The 27,500-nt window shown below is 47.3% G+C and overlaps 2 protein-coding genes across 3 annotated transcripts in view; both read left to right on the forward strand.

Moving 5' to 3' along the window:
* Window positions 1–476: 476 nt before the first annotated feature.
* Window positions 477–22,010, forward strand: rhpn2 (rhophilin, Rho GTPase binding protein 2). Of its 2 annotated transcripts, XM_084476162.1 has the most exons (16): window positions 477–623; window positions 1,052–1,108; window positions 5,091–5,206; window positions 8,850–8,978; window positions 12,103–12,178; window positions 12,983–13,060; window positions 13,312–13,436; window positions 13,795–13,961; window positions 15,148–15,335; window positions 15,526–15,682; window positions 16,152–16,271; window positions 16,552–16,746; window positions 17,117–17,193; window positions 18,706–18,852; window positions 19,634–19,789; window positions 20,211–22,010. In XM_084476162.1, exons 1-16 carry the CDS (start codon window positions 558–560, stop codon window positions 20,469–20,471), a joined length of 2,115 nt encoding a protein of 704 aa, XP_084332288.1. In that variant the 5' UTR covers window positions 477–557; the 3' UTR covers window positions 20,472–22,010. The 2 variants fall into 2 exon arrangements, with proteins under 2 accessions (XP_084332288.1, XP_084332287.1); XM_084476161.1 differs by lacking the exon at window positions 1,052–1,108.
* Window positions 22,011–23,992: 1,982 nt separating this feature from the next.
* Window positions 23,993–27,500, forward strand: part of cep89 (centrosomal protein 89) — a gene marked incomplete at both ends in the record, with an annotated part of 22,163 nt that continues 18,655 nt past the window's right edge. Inside the window, 7 exons of the mRNA XM_084476026.1 lie at window positions 23,993–24,061; window positions 24,327–24,433; window positions 25,084–25,230; window positions 25,800–26,082; window positions 26,239–26,302; window positions 26,552–26,583; window positions 26,879–27,014. Coding sequence (XP_084332152.1) covers window positions 23,993–24,061; window positions 24,327–24,433; window positions 25,084–25,230; window positions 25,800–26,082; window positions 26,239–26,302; window positions 26,552–26,583; window positions 26,879–27,014 — 838 coding nt within the window. The remainder of the gene's footprint in view (window positions 24,062–24,326; window positions 24,434–25,083; window positions 25,231–25,799; window positions 26,083–26,238; window positions 26,303–26,551; window positions 26,584–26,878; window positions 27,015–27,500) is intronic.

Here is a 27,500-nt window from a genome sequence, read left to right on the forward strand (position 1 = left end):
CCGTCACCACGTTGTGAGACCAGAGACCACCACCGGATTGTTTATCTCCAGGTGGCTTTTCAATTACAAACCATTAGTCCATTAAACAAACCGATATTATTTAGCCATATAAAAAAAAATTAAATATTTATTCAATAGATTTAAACAGTAACAAAACATTAACAAAACACTTCAACGGTCACACCTCCACCGTGACCTCTCCCCGTCCACTGAGGCCCCGCCCACCTCCAGAAACAACAACCCAGTCCGACGGATCCCAGGGGCCCGACGTACAGTATATCGGGGTGGGCGACGCCTCCTGCAGTAAACTCACCAATCAGCGACCTGTTCGCACGGTGGGCGGTGCCTCTCTGCGTTCGAGGCCCCACCCACCATACGCTCAGACCGTGGGATGTGATATCTAACTGTAATGACGAGCAGTATCAGAGGTCAGAGCGAACAGAGACGCCAGACTGAGCTGAACGACCGCAGAGGAAACAACACGCACCTGTTGAACGACCAGGAACCGAGGACAGCACACCCGAGATCAAAGCCCGAAGCACCGGGACAACACCGGGATGACGGACACGATTTTACCCAAAGGGATCGGCGAGGGATGCGGGGAAAAGCCTTACTTCAAGAAGGTGAGAGACACAAGTTTACCTGAGGAGGATCAAGCGGGTCCTCATGAGGAGGCTGCCGGAGGAGCTCCTCTTCAGGCTTCAGTTTAGGGGTTCGTTCTGGGGATAGGTTTAGAAAACCCGAAATTCACAAAGGGATCGTGAGAAACCGATAAACGTAGAAAACCGACGTATTTTCGGATATAGGACAAACTTACCCAAACCAACACGGATATTCCTCATATTGAGTTTCTAGAGAAAGTGGCGCTCCGATTAATCTGTGGTAAAACAATTGGATTAGAGGACTAATATTTATTTATTTAACCGGTAGATTTTGTTGTTGTTGTTTTCTTTCTGACGTGATGTTTACTATTCAGACCTACGCACATGAACGAAACCTATTTAGTTGACACAGGTTCTGTGGGTTTAAAGCTCCGAACGAAACCCCGCAGATCGAGAACGCAGATCGGAAGCAAAGTGCTCCTTCAGGGCGGAACTGTCAGTTTCAGGTGACATTCTCTCTCTCGCTCTCCCTCACTCTCTCTCCCTCTCTCTCTTGTCTCTTTCTCTCTCTCTCTTGTCTCTCTCTCTTGTCTCTTTCTCTCTCTTGTCTCTTGTCTCTGTCTCTTGTCTCGTTCTCTCTCTCTCTCTTGTCTCTTGTCCCTCTCTCTTTCTCTTGTCTCTCTCTTTTCTCTTTCTCTCTCTCTTGTCTCTTGTCTCTCTCTCTTTCTCTTGTCTCTCTCTTTTCTCTTTCTCTCTCTCTTGTCTCTTGTCTCTCTCGCTCTCTCGTCTCTTTCTCTCTCTCTTGTTTCTTTCTCTCTTGTCTGTTTCTTTCTTGTGTCTCTCACTTCTCTCTCAACACCCTCTCTGCTCTCACATTCTCTGAATGTGAGAATCTCACATTCTCTGAATGTGAGATGCATGACGTGAGTGGGCGTGTGCACGAGGTGTGTGCACTTGGTTCGTGGGGGCGTGCACGAGGTGGTCTGTGAGGGCGTGCACGAGCTGGTTCGTGGGGGTGTGCACGACGACGTGCGAGGGGGCGTGCACGAGGTGTGTGCACTTGGTTCGTGGGGGTGTGCACGAGGTGGTCTGTGAGGGCGTGCACAAGCCAGTGTGTGGGAGCGTGCACGACGACGTGCGAGGGAGCGTGCATGAGGTGTGTGCACTTGGTGCGTGGGGGCATGCACGAGGTGGTGCGTGGGGGCGTGCACGAGGTGGTGTGTGGGAGCGTGCACTTGGGAGCGTGCACGAGGTGGTGCGTGGGGCCATGCACGGTGAGCGTGCACGAGATGGTGCATGGGGGCGTGCACCCTGGACGGTGGTGGCGGCAGAGGCCTCATTCATCTTCAGCTGATAGGTTCAGCAGCTATGCAGGGAATGTAGAGCGGGCCCTTCCCTTACCGGTGGCCCTCGGCCACGCAGCTCGGCCCTCCGCCATCCTCCAGCCGGTGAGATGCTATCAACGAGACCTTGACCCGACTTTCACCACTGTGTGTTCAACACAAATCAGTCACCAATGAGGAAATTAAACCTTTTTATGTGTCGCCCCACCTCTCCGTTTGTACACACATGAGTGAACTCGTCAGTTGAAGTTGACAAGTTTTTTCATTAGCCAATGGCAGATTAATATGACCATTGGGCAGAGTAAAACAATTCTGGGATATATATGAATACATTCAATACAATCCAGTCGATTTTCCACTCTGGCACAATAAGTACATTTTGGACGCTCGTAAATAAGGGTGGAGGTGGCAGTAGAATTATTTAGGATTTTACATACTAGAACTCCCTCAGTATGTTTTAATGGGCTGTGGTGAGTAAACTCCCTCAGTATGTTTTAATGGGAGCTAGTTTACAGGAAGATACCCCTTAACCCCTACCTGGTGACCTCTATCTGAATTCACTGTAAGTTGCTGAGGATAAAAGTGTCTGCTGAACGACTAAAGAAGCTACAAATATATTTAATTGTATTTAATTTAACCTTTATTTAACCAGGAGAAGTCTCATTGAGATTAAAAATCAATTTTACGAGAGAGTCCTGGCTAAGACAGGCAGCAGCACAGTTCCACAGTTCCAGACAATAATTTAAAAACAACAGAGAACATATAAATAGAGTCACATGTGATTTAAATCATATTCAGGAGGAGGGACATGGGCACATGGCGGGTCCCGGTTTGCATGTTGTGAGTCAGAGCGAGGAAGAGGAAGTCGTGGGTGTTCTCCGGGAGCCGGCGGCGCATTATCTAACGTTTGTTTGTTCTGATCGCCACGGCGACCTGGGGGTCGACTGGGGTGCCGGTTGCCAGACCTGTTTGGATAGCCCACTGAGCCGCGGCCGGGGGTCAAAACGTGGATGTGGACTCAGGGAATGGAATGTTTCCTGCTCCCCGTACGATCTGTTGGTAAAAAAAAAAACAGGTTAGACACCTCAGCCATGTGGGCCGGTGTTGTCATCACACACACACACACACACACACACACACACACACACACACACACACACACACACACACACACACACACAGACACACAGACACACACACACACACACACATTTAAATACAATACGCAAATGCACGCACGTGATTTGTATGTCACAAATCTTGCAGCGGGCGAAGCAAATTGAGTTCACCGCAAGCGTGTGAGAGACTGCTGTCATCACCGGGGAAAGGTTTCTGTTTTGGAAAGAATTGAGAACATCTTTTCCCTTTCGTTCTCCCCTGGTCTCCTCCCTTCTCCTCTCCCCCCTCTCTGTTCTTCACCTTTCCTCCCTCTCTCTCTCTCTGGTCTTTTCCTCCCCTGTTCTTTCCCTCCCATCCTCTCCTCTATGGTTGGTTGTGGTCCAGCTGTTTGGGTCGGGAAGAGTGGAAAGCGCTGACTCGTCAGTCACGTCTCTGCTCCCCACTCCCGGGCCAAACCCAGCGGATGCCATGTGTGACGCAGTGGGTCCGGACCGGGGCCGCTGGAAGCAGGACGGGCAGGCAGGGCTGTGGTGGTGGAGGAGGAGGAGGAGGAGAAGGAGGAGGAGGAGGATTCTGTTTGTGGTCCAGATCCAGAACCCAGGCTCTGCCATGAGCACTTGATGCAACCATTGTTCCAGCAGCTTCTCTAGTTCGTTACCACCTCCCCCCCGTCCTCCCTCCCCTCCCCTGCCTCCTCTTTCCCCCCCGGGTGGCCCCTCATTGGACGGGGGTCCCCGTGGGGAGCGTTCTGGAGTGGTTGGCATGGCGACGGGTCGATAGACTGGACCCTGTGTTCTGTTTTCCGTTGGGCTGCTGACGGACGGGCGGCCCGAGCACACAATGTTCAGAATACAAATTATTGTTCACTCCTCACTCTGTGTAGCACCTGTCCGAAGCCACTTACGCATGCAGGAGGTGGCTAGGCTTGAGATTGGGGGTTTTGGCTCCAGAACCGTTCAGCTGGGAGTCAACCCCTAACCACCAGACTCTCCTGGTTTCCTGTCCACTCCCGCCGACGTGTCAGCCCCACAACGTGGGCAGAGTGTTGGTCCTGCGGGGTGGTGTGTGTGTCACACACTGTTTGTTTCTGTTGATAAGCCGAACGACTGAGGACTGTTCCCATAGCACGCCGTTCTGTGTTGTGGACATGTACAACAGCCACAACTCTGTGTGTGTGTGTGTGTGTGTGTGTGTGTGTGTGTGTGTGTGTGTGTGTGTGTGTGTGTGTGTGTGTGTGTGTGTGTGTGTGTGTGTGTGTGTGTGTGTGTGTGTGTGTGTGAAGGAGTGTGCGTGTGTCCGTGGGAAGGTGTGTGTGAGAAGGTGTGTGTGTATCAGAGGGTGTGTGTTGACACAGCAGGGTTGGATGCAGGAGATGAGGGACTGATAACACAAGAACATACAGTACAGCCCAGTGTGTACGCACACAACGGCCTGCACGGTCGCTCTAGGTGCTGCTGGTGTTTTCTTGTTTGTGTGTATATGTTTGTGTGGGTGTATTGTTAACTCAACAGTGTGTCTAAACTGTGTGTGTGTGTGTGTGTGTGTGTGTGTGTGTGTTGAACTCACCATGGTGTCTAACATGGGCTCTATTTGAAGTAGCAGGTTAGGTTCAACTCAATTTGAAGGCCTATTATGATGGTCTATTCTATACTATATAGATATATTTAATTCTGACAAAGGGACATTATGTCATCATTCAAAAGTGTAATATAAAACACCTGCTATGTACGGGGTTTGCTTCAGTTACAGCCTGGGTCAACATGGTCAATGAACTGAGATCAGTCTAATCTTGGTATCTAAAACCGAAAATTCTGGCTTTCCAAGAATTCTGACTTATCCTGGGGAATCCATTAATGAAACAGGGCCTGTGTGTGTGTGTGTGTGTGTGTGTGTGTGTGTGTGTGTGTGTGTGTGTGTGTGTGTGTGTGTGTGTGTGTGTGTGTGTGTGTGTGTGTGTGTGTGTGTGTGTGTGTGTGTGTGTGAACCCTCCAGCGTGTCTAACCTGTGTGTGCGTTGTGTTCTGCAGGGCTGTAACCCCTTCGCCCAGACGGGTCGCAGTAAGCTCCAGAACCAGCGGGCCGGAGTCAACCAGCAGATCATCAAACAGATGAGGATGAGAGCCGGGGCCGAGAACCTCCTCAAGTAGGTCCTGTGTGTGTGTGTGTGTGTGTGTTTTAAGGTGTGTGTGTATGAGATGATAGTTTTTCTGAGGACCCTATACATAGGATGGATTTTACAGCCTATACATACAACACACGTGACACCCTATAAACATCAAACATGTCACACCCTATACACATAACACATGTTACGCGGTATTCGTCAATGCTCAGAGTCCATTGACGAATCATGAATGGGAAAGCATGGTCAGAGATATACCTTGGTCTGCTATCCTACCAAGGTATATTACAAACTCATCGTCATTTATTAAGTGTTCCCCCCAATAAGAAAATGACATCCACGTCTTTTGGTCGAATGGTGGCTGTGTAGAGCCTGGAGTCCTCCTCACACAAATAAACGCTTTATAATCGGTCACAAGATTTTATTATACACTCGTAGGATAGAGTCTTAATTGTCACCTGACTGGATGTTAATAAGACATGGTAGAGCTTCTCGACTGCATGCATGTCATTTTTAAATATATATCTATATACGTCTTTATATCTGTCCACTGACCATTGGGTCAGTTGCTCATGTCTTCTACTCACTCACTCACTAACTGCCTGCGGATCTGGAAGTCACTCTCCTGTTTTTGTTTGTTGAGGTGGTATTCGTGTTATTTGGTGGGTGAGTGCTCCAGCACACACAGACCAACCACTGCCCTCTGCAGCACTGCTGTTGCCTCACTGTGCACACACCCTGCACACGTCACCACTGTTTGTAAACTGTAAAACGGCCTATTGTCACGCCTGGCAGCAGAATGTGTCTTGATCCAGTCTCTCCTCTCCCTGTCACCGAGCTGTCAGAGAGCAGGAGACAGCGAGATCAGGCACCTTGAGATGTTTATTATCCGCGTCAGGCCAGGAATCCAGCGGCCTCCAGATGATTGCACGCACGACGGCATGCACTGCTCTCTGCCTCAATGTTACCTCTTCCTCATGCTACCTCGTGCTGATTCCTCTTATCTCATGCTGACTCCTGCTAACTTATGCTAACCTATGCTACCTCGTGCTTACTCCCGTTGACCCGTGCTACCCAATGCAAACTCTTTCTAGCTACTGGTGCTGCTGCTACTACCTTGTTTTAACACATGCTACCTCACGCTAACTCCTGCTTCATTCTGCTAATTCATGCTACCTCATGTTAACTCCTGCTAGCTCATGCAAGCGCCTGCTTGCTTCTATTAACTCATGCTCTCTAATGCTAGCTCCTGTCAACCCCTGCTTTTACTCTAGTTTACTCTAATCTCAGCCGTTCAATTCACTTGTTGATTTAAGTAATGAAGAGATAACATTTTAGCCTTATGTTTATTTAGAAAACCCAATACAAATTGGCTTAAAGTCATAGTCTTAAGTGTTGTGTTAGGGAACCTTGGACAGGTAGAGCAGAAAGCCTCTTTGATGTGTGAGGATTCATCTTACCACGGTACTCTGCTTGAAAGGAATACCAACCCAATAAGCCCTCTGAAAGACCCCTTCCTGTGGCTGTGAGGGCACAGGGTCAGAGCTGTGTGTGGGCCCAACTCTGTTTTCATTTGCAGGACAATCTTAGTAAAAGTAATTAGTGGTTCTGTAGGCTTTAAGTTAACTAAAATGATTGTTCCCATGATGTAATTAGTGGTTCTTTAGGCTTTAAATTAACTACATTGATTGTTCTAATGATGTAATTAGTGGTTCTTTAGTTGTTAAGTTAACTAAAATGATTGTTCTCATGATGTTATTAGCGGTTCTTGAGGTTGTTAACTGATTGTCTTTCAAAGCAAGGGTCCCGTCCTGGTCTCTTCTATTCCCTATTCTCTACTCAGGGTTTTCGGTTTCAGAACAAACGTCTCTTTCTCGCTCTCGTTTTGTGAAAGAACCCACAGTGAAAGCCAGTAGACCTGTCGTATCGTGGTTATGTAAGGTCCCGGGACAAAACAAACAGGCCGTTAACCCCGTGCTCTTCCTAGATTACATAACACACAAGGAGGTGTGAACGAGGAAAGGGAATCCGTTTCCATCACAAGACTAATATAAACGTTCACAAGGGATATGTATCTAATAAATAAATAGCTTAATGAAAGGTCAAAGGCCATTGTTAATTTTGGTTAAAATGTTCATGTTTTTCTATGTTGATTGCTGTTTCAGTGTCTCAGTTCTCAAGTGTCCATACTGACTTCTGATTCGAAATGGTGCGAGGTTAGGCCAGTGACTGCCCAACCAGAGCTAATCCAGAAGGGTTGTTTTCTCCCACCCGTAAAAATTTAAGAAATATGAGCGTCAGTTTGATTTTCACTGTGGATTTAGTTCCTCTTTAAACATCTGTGATTTATCAACCAGGGATCTTTTCTTGTGTATTCATCAAAGAATTTCAGACACCAGCTGTCAGCGGAACCAACCAATCAAAATACTACCAGTATCTTGCCTTCAGCCCAGAGATGTGTTTGATAGTTGTGGGGACTATGTATGTCTATCCGTCTCTCTTTGTCTCTGTCTCTCTGTTCTTTATTTCCTGATAGAGAACAATGTACCGTTGAAAACATAAGCTGGGTATGCCTGGCAGGGTGAGGGGGCGTGGTCAGAACCACCTAGTGTTTGTGTGTGTGTGTGTGTGTGTATGTGTGTGTGTGTGTGTGTGTGTGTGTGTGTGTGTGTGTGTGTGTGTGTGTGTGTGTGTGTGTGTGTGGGAGTGTGTGTATGTTTCTGCTCTCTCTCTGTGCTTGCATTCCTCAAGCTATCAGATGTAGTCAGACAGGTCAGATCAGCTTTCTCTGTCTCTCACTCTATAGCTCTTTGTCTCCGTCTCCCTCTTGGCCTTGTCTGTTTTCTCTCTCTGTCTCTATCTCTTGCTCTCTGTCTGTCTCTCTCCCTCTCTCCCTCTGACTCTCTCACTCTCTCTGTCTCTTTACAGGTGTCTCTGTCTCTCCCTCTCTGTTTCTCCCTCTCTCTCTATCTCTCACCCTCTGTCGGCCTCTCTCTCTCTCTCTCTGAGAATAATAACTTTTATTTTTTTCTGTTTCAAAAAGAGTGACAGAGACTGACAGACATACAAGAGAAATAGAGGGAGGGGATAAAGAGGGAGAGGGAGAGAGAGAGAGAGAGAGAGAGAGGGATGGGAGAGAGAGAGATTTGTCTCAAGTGGCATGCCAAGAGATTAATAAGTGTGAGGTAGAGAGAGGGGTGGACAGAGATGGGATGGGTGTGTGTGTGTGTGTGTGTGTGCATGTGTGCGTTCTTGTGCCACAGAACATGCACCAAACGCACAATGGCCTCTTATCTCCGTTGTGCAGCTCACACACATACACCCTTAGCGTGTTGTCCTGGATGTAATCTCTCAGATACAACACGTCTCCATCCTCCGGTTTCCACCTTCCCTGCGAACACCGGAACATTTGTTGTTTTGTTTTTGTATTTTTAAAATTCAAACCACAATGTCCCAGTCCAAATGAACAGACTGTGTGTGTGTGTGTGTGTGTGTCAGCTAAAAGCTTTTAGGTTCCTCTCTGTTGTGTTTTTGAATGCTACCCTACCTGATTAATTTATTGTTTGAAGTGAAACGTTTCGTATCTCGACGACATGAGTGCACAAAGAACCGTACGCCCTCTGCATCACATCTAACCCTCCCTCTCCTCCCTCTCTGTTTCCAGGGCAACCAACAACAACAAGGTCCGTGAGATGGTGGGCCTGGAGCTGAGCTACGTCAACTCAAACCTGCAGCTGCTCATGGAGGAGCTGGAGGCTCTCAACAGCTCCGTGGACGTCTACCAGAGCCCCCAGTAGGTCTCCACACATCCCTCCCCGGTCCCCACACCTGTGTGTGTGTGTGTGTGTGTGTGTGTGTGTGTGTGTGTGTGTGTGTGTGTGTGTGTGTGTGTGTGTGTGTGTGTGTGTGTGTGTGTGTGTGTGTGTGTGTGTGTTGTGATTACAAACAAGGGTCGCTGATAAAACAGTGTGTGGTGATACAGTTCCTTCCACAGTACACATGTGTGTTTGTATGTGTGTCCATGCATATACTGTGTGTTTGTGTGTGTGTCTATACGTGTGTCTATACATGTGTGCGTGTGTCTGTGTGTGTGTCTATACATGTATGTGTGTCTGTGTGTCTCTGTGTGTGGTACACCTTCTGTGTTTGGTATGTTATGTGAATGGGTTTCGAAAGTTTTAAATGTTCATTTGAGTAAATTGTCTTTTGGTAGTACCCAAATGAAATGAAAATAAAGACAGCAGTGTAGGTGGTGTGGTTGGTTTAGTATTCTAGGATGCTAGGATTTAATAAAGCTCCTCTCTCAACGCATGAACAAACACACACATATGCGCGCCCGTGTGCACACACTTATTTAGAAAAGTTTGCCATGACGACGACAAACAAACAGCACAGATCCTGAAAGGTATATGTGTGTGTTTCAGTTGGTTAGTTTTAGGATGTCAAGTAGTTAAGCCCATCACCATGGTAACCAGGACTCACGCCAGCCGGGTTTCCAGCCCATAGTTTGTGGGCAGTGGGTCAGTTCACTGGAAAACACAACAGACATGTCCATTGATGGACGAGTTCTTATTATCGCCCTCTATAGCTCTCTATCTTCCTTGATCATTCTCTATATCTTTCCATCTCTTTCTATATCACTCTCTATCTTTCTCTATCACTCTCTATATCTCTCTCTATCACTCCATCCCTCATTTCTTCTCTAAATCTCCCCCTATTTCTCTTTCTCTCTCTCTCTCTCTCTCTCTCTCTCTCTCTCTCTCTCTCTCTCTCTCTCTCTCTCTCTCTCTCTCGGTCTACTCATGATTCTTTGATAGCCTCCTTATCTTATTCCCTCAATCTTCTAGTAGGTAAGACGGCATCAAACAAAAGCCCCAGTCCCTAATGCTGCTGTGACCCACTTCCTGCTGGTCAAGTCCCACCTCATTCCGAAACCAAATAAGCAGGTTTCACGGTGGCTAACCGCACCTCTGCAGCTACTCAGCCTGGTTCTACAGCTAGTCATCTTGATTCTACTGCTAATGAGTCTGATACTGCTGCAAATCAGTCTGGTTATACAGCTAGTTAGCCTGGTTCTACTGCTAACCAGTCTGGTTCTAGTGCTATTCAGCCAGGCTAGTCAGCCTGGTTCTCATGCTAATCAGTTTGACGTAATGACGTCATGCGTGTCAGAGAGCTGCTTCAGATCAACTGGTTGAAGCATCAGTCATGTTGATGACTCAAATCTCTGGTATTATGTTAGTCATATTGAGCTATGCAAGTATTGTATTAGTATGGTAGTAGTGTGGTGCTATCTTAGTACTGTAGTACTGGGCAAGTACTGTAGTACTATGGTAACGATGTGGTACGATGTTAGTACTGTTAGTTAGCACTCTGATACAATGCAATTAATGTAGTACTATGGTAGTACTATGTCAGAGTAGTAGTACTTTGGAAGTGTAGTTCCTTTGCCATATGTATCAGTGTGTACTATGATTGTTGGTCATTTTTGGGTGAACCAGGGCAAGGTTTCCATGGTAATATTAGTCTGCTGCTCCTTGTCTTCCTGCCAGTGTTTTCAACATTCCTTAAAGAAGGACCCTCTCCCTAGCTCTCCCACAGCTCTCTCTACCAACCCAGAGAGATCGCTGTCAGCTCAGTATGAGCTATGAGTATAGTAGCAGCAAAAACTACATTTCAACCTCCAACCCACTGGTTGTAAATGGAAGTAGCTGCAAATTACAGTGGACTATGTCCTGAAACCAGTAGCAAAACGTATCCATAACAAAACCAAATTGCAGCGGACTATGTGCTGAAACCCATAACAAAACGTTAAACATGCTGCCCAGCTGCCATCGGGAAGTGTATCTGCTCCCTCTCTAGCAACACCCCAGAGGTCTAAACATCTGTTCTGATCAGAACCAGAGCTAGCTCACCACGTAGCCCGCCGCTACAGCCACACGTCGGGTGGTGGTAGGAAGCGTGGAGGATTCCCATGCTCTTTGACAAGGCCAGGGCATCGTCTGATGTTTCCGGAGATCTTCCAAGGTTGTTGTTAATCTGAAACATTAGAAAGGCCCGTTTGAAGCAGACATCAAACATTAGAACCCATCCCATGTTGATTTTTGTACTTTTTGTACCCAGGACATTGTGGCCTCTGGAAAGTTATTAGCTCTTGTGTTCTCTCCCTGTAATGAATGTGTGCTCCGCTTTGTTCGCCGTAGATTGCAGTCTGCGTCATGAGGTGTGTTGTGTCCTCACAGGGAGTTGGCGGCCTATCTGGTGTCACACCTCTCCCAGGGAGGTCTGATACCGGGACACTGCCACTCTCACTCTCTCAGCTCCTTAGACACTCTGGCGTTTGTTTACCACGTTGTGTCAGGGACTGCTGGGTTATTATGATGTGGTGAGAGTCTGCTGGATTATGATGATCTGGTGGGGTTTGAGAGTCTGGTGGGGTGTGAGGGTCTGATGGGGTATGAGAGTCTGTTGGGGTGTGAGAGTCTGTTGGGGTGTGAGAGTCTGGTTTGGTATGAGAGTCTGGTGGGGTCTGAGAGTCTGGTTTGGTATGAGAGTCTGGTGGGGTTTGAGAGTATGGTGGGGTTTGAGGGTACAGGTGGTTAGTGAGTATGGGGGGAGTATGAGGTTGTGGTTTGGTATGAGAGTGTGGGTGGTTAGTGAGTATGAGGTTGTGGTTATGTATGAGAGTGTGGGTGGTTAGTATGTATCGGGGTGTATGAGGGTGTTGGGGGTGGATGAAGATCACTTTCCTTATTCATCTTTCCTTATGTTGATTCCCATTGTCCTGCTTGAGAGCCGTTTCTATGCTGTGGAACGATGGTTACGTTTGTAAGACCTCAGCAGACTGTTATGCAACTGGTTTGACTGGTAGGTTTGTTAGTACTACTGACTCTTGTGATTTCTTCTTCCTCTGACAGAGAGATGTCTAACATCCCTCTCATTCCGCTGGGTTTGAAGGAGACGAAAGAGGTGGACTTCTCAGTGGCCTTCAAGGTAAAATCATACAATCATACAATCAACCTCCTGCCATCTTACCTGGCAAGGACTGTTATTTTGAAAGCCTTGACGAGGAACACGATAGCCTAGCATTCAACTTCCAATGGATGGTTCCCCCCGCGCCAGTGTACCTGTAAACAATCCGTAACCACTAATGAGGACACCCAATCCCTACACGCTTCTTAATTTCCTGTCTCGGCACTCACTGTATCCTACTTTGCATATGCCTGGCCATGAATGAGTCAGTGTGACGGGTTAGATGTCTCACTGAGCCGCTCTGTACATCCAGAAGTAGGTCACCGAGGGCTGGGGTTTTAACGAGCACGCTGTCAGTCGTTGCACCTGAGGGCTGCTCTGTGACAAACAGGTGATCGTGCTACCGAGGTGGAATGAATGCCAATGTGTCAGGAAGTTTAAACACTTGTAATTATCTATTTAATAACCAGGTAGTTAACGGTAAGGGCTCATTATCTATTTAATAACTGGGGCGATTGTAGCCTTCTGTTGGCTCTGATTCAAAGGCAGCACACAACGACCTGGTTGACAGACATCTACCACTCATAACAATTACACAGGCTGTCCTATAAACATTATTTTTATCTGGTTGAGCAATTTGGGGAGGTTAACCAGTATAGTTAGCAAGAACCTGTTTAATATGGCTTGTAATGTTGTTGTTTCTACAGTTTTGTTACATTTGTGCTATATGGAGGTGTATACGTTTATGTTGTTCAATGATGTTGTATGGTGTTTAAGATTGTCATGTACTATTGTGTTGACGTGTATTTTGCTGCATTTTTAAAGGACTTTATCCTGGAGCACTACAGCGAGGACGGGAACGACTATGAGGACGAGATCGCTGATCTGATGGATCTGCGACAGGTACGCCCTCACCCGGCCCACTGCCAACCTGGTGGAATCCAGTAGAATACCTCCCACTACCACCCTATTTCGGTTCCAGTAGAATACCTCCCACTTCCGCCCTTCTTTAGTTCCAGTAGAATACCTCCCACTACCACCCTGGCTCTGATCCAGAAGAATACGTCCAGCTACCTTCTGTGGTTTTGCAGTTTCTGCAGTTTAACGGTAGAACTCTGACCTGTCTGACGTCATGTTTCCATCCTGTGCTCCAGGCGTGCCGGACCCCCGCCCGCAGTGATGCCGGCATGGACCTCCTGGCCAAGTACTACAACACGCTGCCCCTGGTGGAGAGCCGCTTCTTCACGCCCAACCGCCAGAGCGGCCTCTTCTTCACCTGGTACGGACCCCCCTCTGATGACATCGTCACACGTTAACACTGTTGGTTGGGTACCAGCGGACTGGTCTTATACCAGCAGGGCACTGTGGTGGTTAACCCACGCTATTGGCCAAGCGTGTGGCATTATTAAATTTTTCTTATCAGTTATCATTTGTTTATTAGATTCAATAAACAACAATAAAGCTTTATAGTTCAAGCGATTAGATAGATTAAATGTTAAAATGTTAAAATGTAAACAACTACAGAAGTCCATTCTTCTATTCATCGGTTTTCATGTTCTGTTGTATTTAATTTTGATATATTTTTAATCTAGTTCATTCATTGTAATAATCCCATACTGCCTCTCTGCGTGCTCCAGGTACGACTCGTTCACGGGCGTGCCGCTGTGCCAGCAGAACATCTCTCTGGAGAAGGCCAGCGTCCTCTTCAACATGGCCGCCCTCTACACCCAGATTGGAACCCGGAGCAACCGACAGACCCTCACCGGGCTGGACCAGGCCGTCACCTCCTTCCAGAAAGCAGCAGGTGAGGACAGAGCCGCTCGACTCTCTGACCTTTTCCGTCACTCTGGGAGAGTTTCCATAAACGCCTGAGGCCGTGTCTGAGATAAAGCGGGGAAGACGTTAACTGTCAGCGTTTATAACCCTTGCATGAGCAGAACCTTTCAAAACGACCATCAAACATAAGAGCAACTCAACTCATGACAACTGGTGCGGTTGGCTAATAAATCTCTGTGTTTATAATTATCTCTCTCTATCTGTCTTGTGTATATGGAAAGGCTCATTGAGTGACCAAACCATTTGTCACGAGTTAAGTCCCGTTACGCTACTACAGCCTCTCTCTGGCGTCCAGACGCACTCTGGAGCGAGCAAGGAGCGGATAATTACAGCCCTGCTCTGCCGTTGCTCCTAACAAAGTCGTCGCTGACGTTAAACAAGTCGTGCTCCTCATTGAGAACATTGTTTCCAGCATTAGGAAGTCAGGGAACACGTCAACCCAGCAGGGATTCGCGATAATGGCTTCATGCTGTTGGAAGGTTCCAGCGTGTTGGCCTGCTAGCGTGTTGGCCTGCTAGCGTGTTAGCTTGCTGAGCCCCCTGGCCGGCAGACAAGGCTCTGTTATTAGAGCGGCTATGCTCCCGGCTGTCCCTGGACCAGAGAGAAGCTTCTGCTCTGCAGCCTCTGGCCGTGGGATCAAAGTGGGAGCAGATGTTTTCTGTTTGGTCTGGGTTCAGAACCCCAGAGAACCAACCTCCTCTCTCTGCTGCTTCTGGTCGGGGGTTTGACGTCAGCAGAGCGTGAGATAGATACGGATGAGGAACACGTTGTTTTCAAACTTTTCCACTTCATTTTAAACCTAGTAACCCCCAACTCCCCCTCTGCCAAACCCCCAAACAATGTGACTGGTCCCGCTCCCAGTGTTACTACTGGGAGAGAAGGGTAATACTGGGCGCTCCCAGTGTTACTAGGAGGAGAGCAGGGTTGTACTGGTAATATGACTTCTTATATATATATATATATATATATATATATATATAGTGCACCTTTGTCCGTCACCATTTTGAAATGCTGCCCGAAAGGTTTGTATGCAAATACTAACTTTCTATGGATTAGGAAACGAGGGGGCGAGGGAACCAGTTTAAGCACGGCCTGCGTGTTTGAGCAGCAAACCTTCGTCGATAACTCTAAAACCCTGCCCTCCCTCGTCACAGGTGTGCTGAACCACCTGAAGGACACCTTCACCCACATCCCCAGCTACGACCTGAGCCCGGCCATGCTCGCCATGCTGTCCAGCATGATGCTGGCCCAGGCCCAGGAGTGTCTGTTTGAGAGGTCCGTGCTGCCCGGCATCCGCAACCACTTCCTGTCCCTGCTGAAGATGGCTCAGGAGGCCGCCAAGGTAGGACCCGCTGAAGATCCGCTGATTGACAACCAAATATCAAAAGTCTTCATCTCCAAATGGAGGGGTTATATATCTAATAGTACTGGTCTACCCCTTATGGCTGTTGGCTGTAACACTGTGTTGTTTTCATTGGAGCAAGTGTTGGTGTTGAAATAGACAATCACCATGGTAACCTCCCCTCCCACAGGTGTCGGACATCTACGACCAGGTGCACCAGTCCATGGTGCAGACGCCCATCAAGGACAATGTGCCGCTGTTCTGGTCGTCCATGTGCCAGGTGAAGACCAACCACTACCGCTCCCTGGCCCACTACTTCCTGGCCACAGCGCTACTGGACCACCAACGTAAGAACAACCCCCTCTCAGAACCTCCTAGAATCCACCAGAACCTCCTACAACCCCATATAACCTCTCATAACCTGCTAGGAACTCTATGAATCCATCCGAATACTTTTGAATCTGAAGTTATTGGATTCCCTCGAAATCGGTCATGATTCTATCACCCGTTAGAATCGCTCTGTTCCTACCAGAACATATGTTCTTGGTCTTCTCTGTGCTCCTAGAATCTCGTGGAACTTCTTAGAATCACTGAGTCAGTCTCTGCATCATCAGGAGCTCTTGGAATTGCTGGGAAAATCTCAGAATATATTGAGTCCATCTATTGAGTTTTTGGAACTACAGTTTTAGTCTTTTGCTTTGTCTGTCTTTCTGCCAGCTATCTTTCTTTTTTCCTCTGTTTACCATCCAAGCTCTCGGTCAGTCAGTCAGCCAGTCAGTCAGTCGGTAAGTGATGCGTTTATGTTCTGTTCCCCAGTGGGTCCCAACGACGACAAGGACCAGCAGGAGAAGACTCTGTCCCAGGTGTACGACAATCTGCCAGAGGGACGCTCTCCCCTGGACCTCCTGAAGAAGAGAGGGGAGCGCAGGCTCATCGGTGAGAAACTCACTACTACAAATACCCCACACACACTCACTACCCCACACACACACACACACACGTACTAGCCCACATACACTCACAAACTCACTACTTCAGTACCCCACACATTCACTCACTCACTAACTAACATGCACACACTCACTCGCACACTCACTCACTCACTCACACCAAAAGCCCTGTCCTTCCTCCAGGTCTAGATCTAATTCCTCCTCTTCTTCTTCCTCATTTTGATGAAAGCATGTGCTAAATGAAAATTGCCCCCCGTCCCCTCCAGGTAAAGCCCACCTGAAGAGGGCGGTGATGAGCCACGAGGAGGCCCTGAGGGTCCACGGTCTGTGTCGCAACCTGAAGAAGCTGGACGTGCTGGAGCAGATCCTGCAGGCCAGCCTGGAGCGCTCCATGGACAAGTTCTCTGCCAACCACAGCAAGGACGAGTTCACAGACTACATGGAGGCCCCAGACATCATCTGTGAGCTTTACTCTCTCTTTCCTCCTCCTTTTCCTCTCTCTCATCTCTTCTATCGTCTATCCTCTCTCCTCTCTCTCATCTCCTCTATCGTCTATCCTCTCTCATGTCTGTCTTTTCCTATCTCCTCTATCGTCTATCCTCTCTCATGTCTGTCCTTTCCTATCTCCTCTATCGTCTATCCTCTCTGTCTTCTCTTCGCACGAGGATGTTTTTATGTTGTTGGATAATATAAACCACATTACTGATTGCTGTGTTCTGTTCTTTCTGTCTCTGTGTCACTCTGTTTGTGTCTCTGTCTTGCTGTTTCTATAACTGTATCTCTGTCTCTGTAATGTTCTGACTCTCTCTGTCTGTCCCTTTGTCTCTGTAGCCAAGACAGAGCACAGTGCTCACCCGGAGCTACCATCCAACACCAAGGTGAAAGTCAAGGACTTTTTCCAGCGGCTGGTATGTGGGCTACTAACTTTCCAATTTCACACTCACACTGGGCTTCATGAAAACACTAACCACGTGCAAACTGGGGCTGTTTGGTGCTGAAAGTTTGACTACATGCATACTGGATGGGGACTGGTTCTTAAAATACATGCAGGGTATGGAGTGGTTCTCAAACACCAACTAAAGACATACCGGGCATGGATTTGCTCATGGAAGGGGAACCTTCACGCTCAGCTATTTTCTTATACGACAGAGTACTGCTTCATGCGCATGTTGTGAATGATCACACTTTGCAACATCAACCTCCGTTTTCCAGGAGAAATCTGACGTTGACCTCATTGGCCGCATGATGTCACCCCCATAATGCACCAGTGATGTCATCCGTCCAACCTTTCAGGGATGGTTTTGTGAATGAAGCAGTACTCTCTTTTATGATGAAATAAACGAGCCTGACGGTTCACATTTAACAACATAGAAACTGAGTCTGGTTTGGTGTTGAAACATTAACTACATAAACACTGGGTCTGACTGAGTTCTAAAACATGGACTCAATGCAGACTGGGTTTGATTCTGGAACAATGATGTCATACTTTGTCTGGATCTGTTCTGAAACACTAACTACATACGTACTGGATATGGAATATATTATAACATCTAAACTTAGTATGGTCAACGGTGAGTGTTTCTCTTTATGGAGAAGGCTGTATCGATAGTGGTGTAACCAGGCGGACACTCAGAGGTCAAGGTTCAGACCACACACCACTCGGAGTCTGTCTGGGCTCACTGATAAGCTGAGCAGGAGACAGCGAGGCTGCTTATAACTCATTAGTGGGTTTAAGGACAATAATAAACCTCATTGTGTTGTATTCTTACTTTAATGGGTTAGTAAGAATACATCACCAGGCAGGTGCGCTCTCTTTCTGTTTCTGTAGTCTGTAGTCTGTCAATAATGTTAGAATTTAGCTTATATTGTTAGCAATTAAAGCTAGGTAAACTGTTACCGAACTGTTTACAAATTTCTATAGGTTATCTTACGGAACGAGAATGTTCAAGATTTAGGAGTAACACTTCTGTCATCAGGAGCAACTGTTATCTCTGCTCAATACACCTACTGAGAAATAAAAATAAACACTGGTTTCGTGTCACCCAGCCAACCCCTCCAGGAGCAGGATTAGCATTTTGAGTCAGACCAGTTGTATTTTGGGGGGGCTGAACTAAGCTTGCTCAATAAACGTTTTTGTGTGCTGAAAAAAAAAAGTGCTGTCAGGTAAGTGTTGACCGTGTGAACCATGGTTAATGGTACAGGCAGTTTGCACTATTCATGTTCATATTTCACTTTATTGTTAACATTTGGCAGTGTATCAATATTTGTATCTGTATTGTTATTGAGGTTGCGCAATGGAGGAAGACTGGAATTCAAACACGTCATGGCCTTTTATGGACTTCCACTCGAAGTCACACGACCACTCGACCTGTAAGTTAACCCCTCTGCCTCCCCTCTGCCTCCCCTCTCCCTCCCCCCAGGGCCCTCTGTCCTTCTTCAACGCCAAGCAGCGGTGGACGGCCCCCAGGAGCCTCCGCCTGGCCCCCGAGGACGGGGAGCTGGGCTTCACCCTGAAGGGAGAGCCCCCCGTCCAGGTGGTCTCGCTGAACCCCTCCTGTACCGCAGCCGTGAGTCTCGCTCTTATCTCGGGTGATGGGGAGGGGGGGGAGGGGGACACAGGGGGCGTGTCCTGTGTCATCATGTGACATCAGATAACAGGGAGTCTCCTAAAGGCTTGGTCAGAACAAGGTCTTTGGGTCTTGGTTGGTGGGACTCGTCGCAGGGCTGCTGTGGTACTGGATGTTCTGGGTGGTTCTACTGACCTGTACCACAGCAGTACACTCACTCATCCAACCCAGACGTCTTAGAGAGAACTATACAGCTGAGTCAAATGATTACAGTTGTATAAAGGTATATAAAAGATATTTACTCTGGCACAGAAGGGGGATAGGTGATTACGACAGTTCAAAAATATTTTCTGGTGTTCTGTGGTGATCTTGTAAACTAAAATCTCAATATAATTGTACGAAACAACGGAATGTTGGAATTTTATTTCAAAATGTAAACGTATTTATAGTTACATGTACCTTTTTATAGCAAAGTACACTCACTCAATTGTCTTAGAGACTACTATAGAGCTGAGTCAAACGATTACGGTTGTATAAAGGTATATCCGCCCTAAAAGATATTTACTCTGGGGTATAAATAGTTATAATATGACGAGCTGTGACTAAAATGTGCAGCACACGCACACACACACACACACACACACACACACACACACACACACACACACACACACACACACACACACACACACACACACACACACACACTGATAAAGGTGTGTCTTTGTCCCTCTCTTTATTTACGAACCCTCTCCCCTCCCTTCCTATCTCCGGTGGCCAGGTCAACGGGCTGAAGGAGGGAGACTACATCGTTGCCGTTGGCGACAGCGACTGTAAGGGGATGAGCGTCAGCCAGGTGATTGGCCTGTTGAAGGACGTGGGAGAGGAGGGTGTCGACCTGCGTGTGGTCAGCCTGATGGACAGCATTGCTTCCATGGTAAGCCCCGCCCCCTCAAACGCCCTTGCCCCTCCCATTGGAGCAGCATGAGGTCATGGACACAAGATCAACAGTTAATGCTGTCGTTGGGTGTGATCTGTGATGACATCATGTTAATGTCGCGCAATGACACATACTGTACAGTTTTGTGTGTGTGTGTGTGTGTGTGTGTGTGTGTGAATCATGACCCATGAGTTGGTCATCTGCTCTCTTAGATTAGCTTAGTTCATCTTTATAATGATCTAAAAATAAATGCTTTCTGTTTGCTCTGAGTCATTATAAGTATCGTCATGTAATCAGATCTGCCTCCCCTGTATGCTACCAGACTAAAAAACAGATCCTCCTCACCGCCTAACCACAACTTCTTCTTCTTCCTCTTCCTCTTCCTCTTCCTCTTCCTCCTTCTCCCCCTCCCCTACAGCACACCAAGAGCGCCACCTACTGTGGCCTGCCCAAGACGTACTCCATGATCTGCCTGGCGTACGACCAGGAGGACAAGAACGCCAAGGGGGGCAAGGTCACCAAGAAGCCGTCCTTCCTGAGCTGGGGCCTGAAGAACCGGCTGAAGAGCGCCAGCACGCTCAGCCTGCCCACGGCCGAGTACTCCAGCACCCTGCCCTGGAACAAGACCTGCACCACCTTCCCCGGCAGCAGCTCCTTCAACGACAGCAGCCTGTACTGATCCGGCTCAGGAGCCCTGGCCCCGACTCCAGCCGCAGGGCCTGGGGAGAGCAGACTCAAGCCTTACCTTAACCCTGTCCCCTGGCCCCTCTAAGTCTAGCCCCGTCGGCTGGCCCCTCTATGTCTAGCCCCGTCGGCTGGCCCCTCTAAGTCTAGCCCCGTCGGCTGGCCCCTCTAAGTCTAGCCCTGTCGGCTGGCCCCTCTAAGTCTAGCCCCGTCGGCTGGCCCCTCTAAGCCCTGTCCCCTGGCCCCTCTAAGCCTTGCCCTATCTGCGGGCCCCTCTAAGCCTCACCCCGTCCCCCTCGGTAGCAGAGCAGCCGGGACTCGGGATCAGCATTAAAGCTGTCCGGGCATCGCTAGGGCCTCACTGTGAACACAGGTCTTGCGTTGCTTTGGACCTCCAGAGGGGGCAACAGCCCTCAACTTCAGTTCATGTCGTCCACTAATGTTTCTTCCAAACGGAAGGAATCACTGAACACAACCTCATCACAACCAACGCTGGACCAGTGTGCCCAGTGAACACCAGTTACCTTATGCTAGCTTCCAGTCCATCTGTCCACACGGCAGACAGACCATAATGATCTCGTCCTGGAGGGGGGGGGGGAACCCCATAAAGCTCCCTTTGCTCCCATCTTTTGTGCGTTTCCATGGCGACTCAACGTAGTCTGACGGAGAGAGGTGACAACTGGTTTCTGTGTCGAGTCGAGTCACAAACGGTGGATATTTATGAAAAGGAGACATTACAGTTTACAGGGCAGGGCAAGTTTCTATTGACCTTGACAAAAAAAGGGTAAAGAATCCTAACATAAATATGTTTATACAATCAATCATGTAGTTGTGCTCATTGAAGAATGTAGTGAAGGGAAAGTGTTGGGGTCTAGAGGTGGAGCGGACGGAGGCAGTGGGGGTCCAGAGTCCTGCTCCATCCGCCAGTAGTCTGACTGACAGCGTTCTGTCGGCCGATCTCTTTTTTGTCTACAAAGTAGATTACTATAAACATTTGATAATCAAATTATTTATGTGATGAACACAGAACGTTGATTTGAGTATAAATATCTATCTATCTATATATGTATATGTATGTATGTATGTATGTATGTATATATATGGATATAGATATATCTTTATCTATATCTATATAGATATAGATATATGTTTGTGTGCACATTGTTGATATTTTCAATGGCAGCGTTGTGAATATTTAAATATCTTTGGTTTAATTTTTTTTTTAAGTTGAATGTTTTTGGTTATTTTTCAGTAATGCTCTATGAATTCTGACTCTGGCAATAGGGAATTTTCCAGCTTTTGTTAATGTTCTAGAAAAAATGTTTTGTGCAATTTTCAGCCGTGACAAAATGTTGTTTACTTACATGGTGTCTACTTCCACTTCCACGATGTTTTATGAAGGAGATTTTGTGGTTACAACATGGTCCTCATGTCCTGGCCTGTGTATGTACATATGAATGAATGGATTAATGAATGAATGCCCTCATGTTATTATATTACGTTGGTGTTATCTGTGATTACGACAGTTCAAAAATATTTTCTGGTCTTATGCGGTGAACTTGTTAACTAAAATCTCAATAAAATTGTACGAAACCATGGTTTGAATTTTATTTAAAAATGTAAACGTATTTATAGTTACCTTTTTATAGCAATGTCAATAATGCCAGTTGGTGGTTCTAGTCCTGTATCATATCATTGACCAGAAGGTGACATTGCTTAATACTGATGGTCAAAAGCAACTGCCTTTGGACCAGGCAGTGAAGCGAACCGCAGTGGCTGTGAGCAGGGAGAACTTGGTGAGAATACCACAGATCTATGAAGATAATACTCATTCTGTAAGATACAGAAGTTAATATTGACGTTGCTCAACAGAGCTGATACCTGGCACCGGGCCCATTGCCATGACGCAGCAGTATGTTAAGGTGTGTTGTATATGTACTGTGTGTGCACACGTGTGCGTTTGGGCGCAGCACGAGTCAAACATTCTTTTGAAGTTGAATGTGTAAAGGTTACTTTGGATGATTTAGAACTTTGTTCAAGGAGCCGATGAACAAGGGGGCGATCCGTCCATTACTGCGGTTCACTCAACCGACTGCAGGAGAAATATGAGTTGAACAGGTTACCCTCTGTGCTGGCTGTTGAGCAGAAGACACCTGTTTGAATCCTGTTTTATCAGTGTTCAGACCGCTTCTGAATATCTACTTGAATCCCAGTTTACTGATGGAAGAAATTGACCAAGAGACGGTTTGCTGTGGAGACCATAAGAAGAGGAGGCCTAATCAGGGCGAAAACCCAAAGCTAATGGATCTGGGATGACTGCAGCATTCCTCTCTCTCTCTCTCTCCCTCTCTCCCTCTCTCTCCCTCATGTTGTGGTCGAGTGGTTCTGGATGGCCGATTAGAGAGAAAGCTCTTGCTATGCCAGTGCTGATGTCAGAGTGGTTACTGTGGTGGTGATGTGTGTGTGTGTGTGTGTGTGTGTGTGTATGTGTGTGTATGTGTGTGTGTGTGTGTGTGTGTGTGTGTGTGTGTGTGTTTGATATTAGTGAATGAGAGCGCTAATGAGGGAAAAAAGGATCTTTCCTTCAAAACATTTTCCTTGTTAATGTCAAATCTTTCTCTCCCACCACATCAAGGAAAGGAAAGGAAGAATGAGAGAGTGAGGGAAATTAAGAAGTAAAGAAATAAGGAGAAAAATGGGGCAGTGAGAAATAAAGAAACAAAGGAAGAGAAAGAGAAAAGTAAAGGACAGAGAATGACATAATCACTGACCGAACAGGTTCCAGTGTATTCTTCTCTCTGACAGGAAGTCATGTGACTGGGCCACTTAAGCGCTGAGAGCTGATAATGGCAATATATATAATATTTCATAGAGAAGTCACTCCAGGCGAAGCACAGTTTCAGTAGATGTTCAATCCTAACTTCTAAATGGAATGTTTTACACCATCATACATAGCCAGATCATTTGTTCATTAAATGCAATTGATTAAATCTTATGTTATCTACACTCTTTCTTACGTTGCTCATGTTATACTTGGTTACAGTACTCATTGGCATACCTAAAGGTCCTATATGGAATAGCCCCATAATAAACACCATTTTAGTCCATTAATTTAACACGTAACAAAATGCAGTAAGTGGGAGCAGAGCTATTTAGAGCTCTTTTTATTACTATCTATTTATTTCTCTAAATGGCTCTGGGCGGGAGCTATTACTGAGCTAAACGGCCATTCAGATTCATAAATATCAACCGACGAAGCGGCAGCGCCCCCTCGCGGCGGAGTTGATGTACTTCTTGGTTTCAGCAACTGCTCGGCGTTGCTAAGACAATCAAAGCCAGGCTGTGAGTGGCTGCCGCTGTGACCGTCCGCCAATCACCGCGGTTGTTGTAGCGAGGTGACCTGCAGCAGGGGAGCGTCTGGATACCGACGGTTCTCGCTCCCTAGCGGCTCCGTCTTCAGTCCTTCAGCACTAGTTTAAGTTTGGCTTGAAACTTATGGTCGACCTAAGCACTATAATGGCGTCTCCTAGTTCTCTGTTTTCCTCCATGTCCAAGTTCAGCTTCAGGAGGCGGGACAAGGACTTTGTGAGTTAGTTTTGGTTATTCTTCACTGTTGTGATTGTATTTATTGAGAATCCGTGCCTAGATAATATCTGTTCTATTGTGGTGTAAGAGTTAGATGTTGAAACGTTCTCTCTCTCTCTCTCTCTCTCTCTCTCTCTCTCTCTCTCTCTCTCTCTCTCTCTCTCTCTCTTTGTGTGTGTGTGTGTCTGTCTGTCTCTCTTTGTGTGTGTGTGTGTCTGTCTGTCTGTCTGTCTGTGTGTGTGTGTGTGTGTGTGTGTGTGTTTAGAAGCACATCGCTCCTGGTCTGGTTCCCTCCGCCTCCATCGCTCCCAAACCAGCTGTTCCTCGTACCCCTCCTCCCCGCAGCCCCGCCCCCTCTCCTGAAAGACCAAGGTACCACACACACACACACACACACACACACACACACACACACACACACACACACACACACACACACACACGTACCCTCACTACTCACTATTCACTACTTATACACTCACTGCTACTCACACACACACACACACACACACACACACACACACACACACACACACACACACACACACACACACACACACACACACACTTACAAACACACACACACACACACACACACACACACACACACACACATTTGCCCACACACACCCTTAGTCACTCATTCACTCACAAACTGATTCTCTCAGTCACTCATTCACCCCCCATGCCTGGTGTCCTCCACACCCAGCAACCCCCCCCCCCCCCCTCAGAGACCTGGTTTCCCCCCCTAGCGTCTCTCCCGCCCTCTGCTCATATTTATGCTTTAATGGGAAAATGAATCTGGCTGCAAGATAGCCTTTGACAAAGACCACACATAAAATATGTGATTATGTGCAACACACCCTATTTAGATATTTCCCTGTTGCCCAGTCTTACCCAGACTGGTAGTTATGAGTTCTTCCTTGGCCTGGTTGTGGTTGTGGTTGTGGTTGTGTGGGTGGGGGGGGGGGGTCTCTGTATTGAGGGGTTTTTCATCAAAGTCTTCCTCCCTGCTCCTCAAGGTCAGCTCTGGCGGCGGCCATCTTGTCTTCTTCTCTGACCGGGAGGACGTTTGCCATCCCTCCTGCTGGGCCCCGAACGCTCTCCGCCGCAGGCCGCTCCATGTCCTTCTCCGGTCTGCCACACGAGGGCGTTGCACCCTACACACGGTAACACACGCTGGCAGACACACACACACACACACACACACACACACACACACACACACACACACACACACACACACACACACACACACACACACACACACTATCATCACTTTAATGCTATCAGACTGTACACATATTGTGTTTGTGGTTTGTTCTGAAGACTTTAGGGAAGTCATTACAAGTCAGACATCTTCCTTTAGCACTGCTTGACTACTAATCTCTTTTTGCTGTGATTTTGTAATGACTTTAGGGAAGTCATTACAAGTCAGACATCTTACTTTAGCACTGCTTGACTACTAACCTCTATTTGCTGTGATTTTGTACGAGCAGAACTAACTGCGATGTATGGGTTCCAAAAGCAACTCCATGACGCCATGTTACTGTTCTCAGTGATCCCCTTCCCAATTATAGCAAACATTATATACATTATGTGACAACATTAACAACTTTTCACTGGTCACATGACATGATCAAGTCATGCACGTCGAATAATTGTCTGAGGAGGAATGATCCTGATCAGGAATCATGGCGATTACAGATATGGTTTCTGGGTTTGATGCCTTGCTCAGGGACAGATGGTCAGAGGACCACGACAGGAGGCCTCGCCTGCCCTCCCCTGGTACCTCTGACGATGAAGAGGAGGAGGAGCTGCGGTACGAAGAGGAGGAGGAGGATGAGGAGGAGGAGAGGGAGGAGCTGTCAGACGAGGAGCAGCACATCTACCAAACTCTAGACGGACAGGCCAGCCTGCCTGTCTGTCTAGACAGACAGACCGGTCTTTCTGTCTGTGTAGACAGACAGGATGGTCAGCCAATCACAGAGCCCGTCTACACCCAGCCGGTCAAAGCTAAGGTTGTCTGTTCTTCTTTCCTCACTCCTATTGTATTCACTCTGATTAGGATGTCTGTATCATAGCAGTCCTAGTAGATAGTTGTATACTTAAATATTCCATATGAAAATTAGATCTATATAATTAACTGAGTGTGTGTGTGTGTGTCTGCTTTGTAGCGCATTTTTCAGGAAGAAGTAAAGTCGGACGAAGAGGACATACAGGAATCAGATCCGTACGCACGTGAGTTCACACATCACCAGAACTAACCACCATATATCACCACTACCATGTCTTATACAAACTTTAAAATTTAGTAATTAGATATTGAGCACATCTTGCAGAGAGTCTATTAAAACTTTAGGTTTAGGTCCAATATGAACTGGTGAGTATACAACAGGTGTACATGGGTGTGTCTGCCTGGCTGTGTTCTATTTCTGCAGTAACTCTGTACTGTGTTCTGCAGTAACACTGCGTTGTGTGTTTTTTCAGTGCGTGTCAAAGGAGACAAGCCGATAAAGCAGGTAAGAGCCTAGTTCTTCTAATCCAATGCAAAATGTACTTTTAGAGGTCCTGAGTCGAGTTGAATTTCATTTATTCGCACATGACACAATGCTGCATTATTTTTCTCTCTCTCTCTCTCTCTCTCTCTCTCTCTCTCTCTCTCTCTCTCTCTCTCTCTCTCTCTCTCTCTCTCTCTCTCTCTCTCTCCCTCTCTCTCTTCCATTGTCACAGCAGAAGTCTGACAGAAGTAATCCCACACAAGGTACAGAGTCTAATCTCTCTCGCATACCACTACCTGCCTACTGCTCTCTGAAGTGTAACCACCCAAAGTGGTCTGATGCATCGGGTTGCGTTCCTCCTCTAGACGTTACCATGGAAACCAGCAGCCCTTCTCCAAAAGCAGGGCGCGGTTCTTCCAAAAGGAACCCGCCCCCGCCATGCAGGAGTCCTGGTAGGAGAGCCGCTCCTCAGCCCAGCTCTGTTCTGAACACACCCCACAGTGTTTACTCTTCCCCGTGGTCGAGTCTCTCAAGCCTTGCTACATCCTTCTGTGTGTGTTGTTTGTGTGTCTGTGTGTTGACCTTGTTTCTCTGTTTGCATGGTTTGTGTATTTGCTTCTGTTTGTCGTATGGTGCTGGGGTGTGTCTGTGTGTGTGTGTGTGTGTGTGTGTGTGTGTGTGTGTGGGGTGTGTGTCGGTGTGACATACAACACTGTTTGTCTCTGTTGTTTGGTTTGTTTGTGTGTTGTGTTTATGTGTCTGTGTTTGTGTGTGTCTTTGTGTGTGGGTGGGGGGGGGTGCATGTGTGTCTGTGTTGTGGGGGGCCTCCGTGGTGGGTTCTGTGTGTGTGTGTGTGTGTGTCTGCGTGTGTGTGGGGTGTATGTCGGTGTGACATACAACACTGTTTGTCTCTGTGGTTTGGTTTGTTTGTGTGTTGT

Source organism: Micromesistius poutassou (assembly GCF_964030765.1).
Source record: "Micromesistius poutassou genome assembly, chromosome: 12".
NCBI classification, from domain to species: Eukaryota; Metazoa; Chordata; class Actinopteri; order Gadiformes; family Gadidae; genus Micromesistius; species Micromesistius poutassou.

Excerpts from the sequence above, each read along its gene's own strand:
- rhpn2 (XM_084476162.1), top strand. The coding sequence starts at position 558 with ATGACGGACACGATTTTACCCAAAGGGATCGGCGAGGGATGCGGGGAA. Across the intron at positions 5,207-8,849 it reads GGGGCCGAGAACCTCCTCAA|GGCAACCAACAACAACAAGG; the intron begins GTAGGTCCTGTG and ends CTCTGTTTCCAG. Across the intron at positions 16,747-17,116 it reads GGAGGCCCCAGACATCATCT|CCAAGACAGAGCACAGTGCT; the intron begins GTGAGCTTTACT and ends TTGTCTCTGTAG.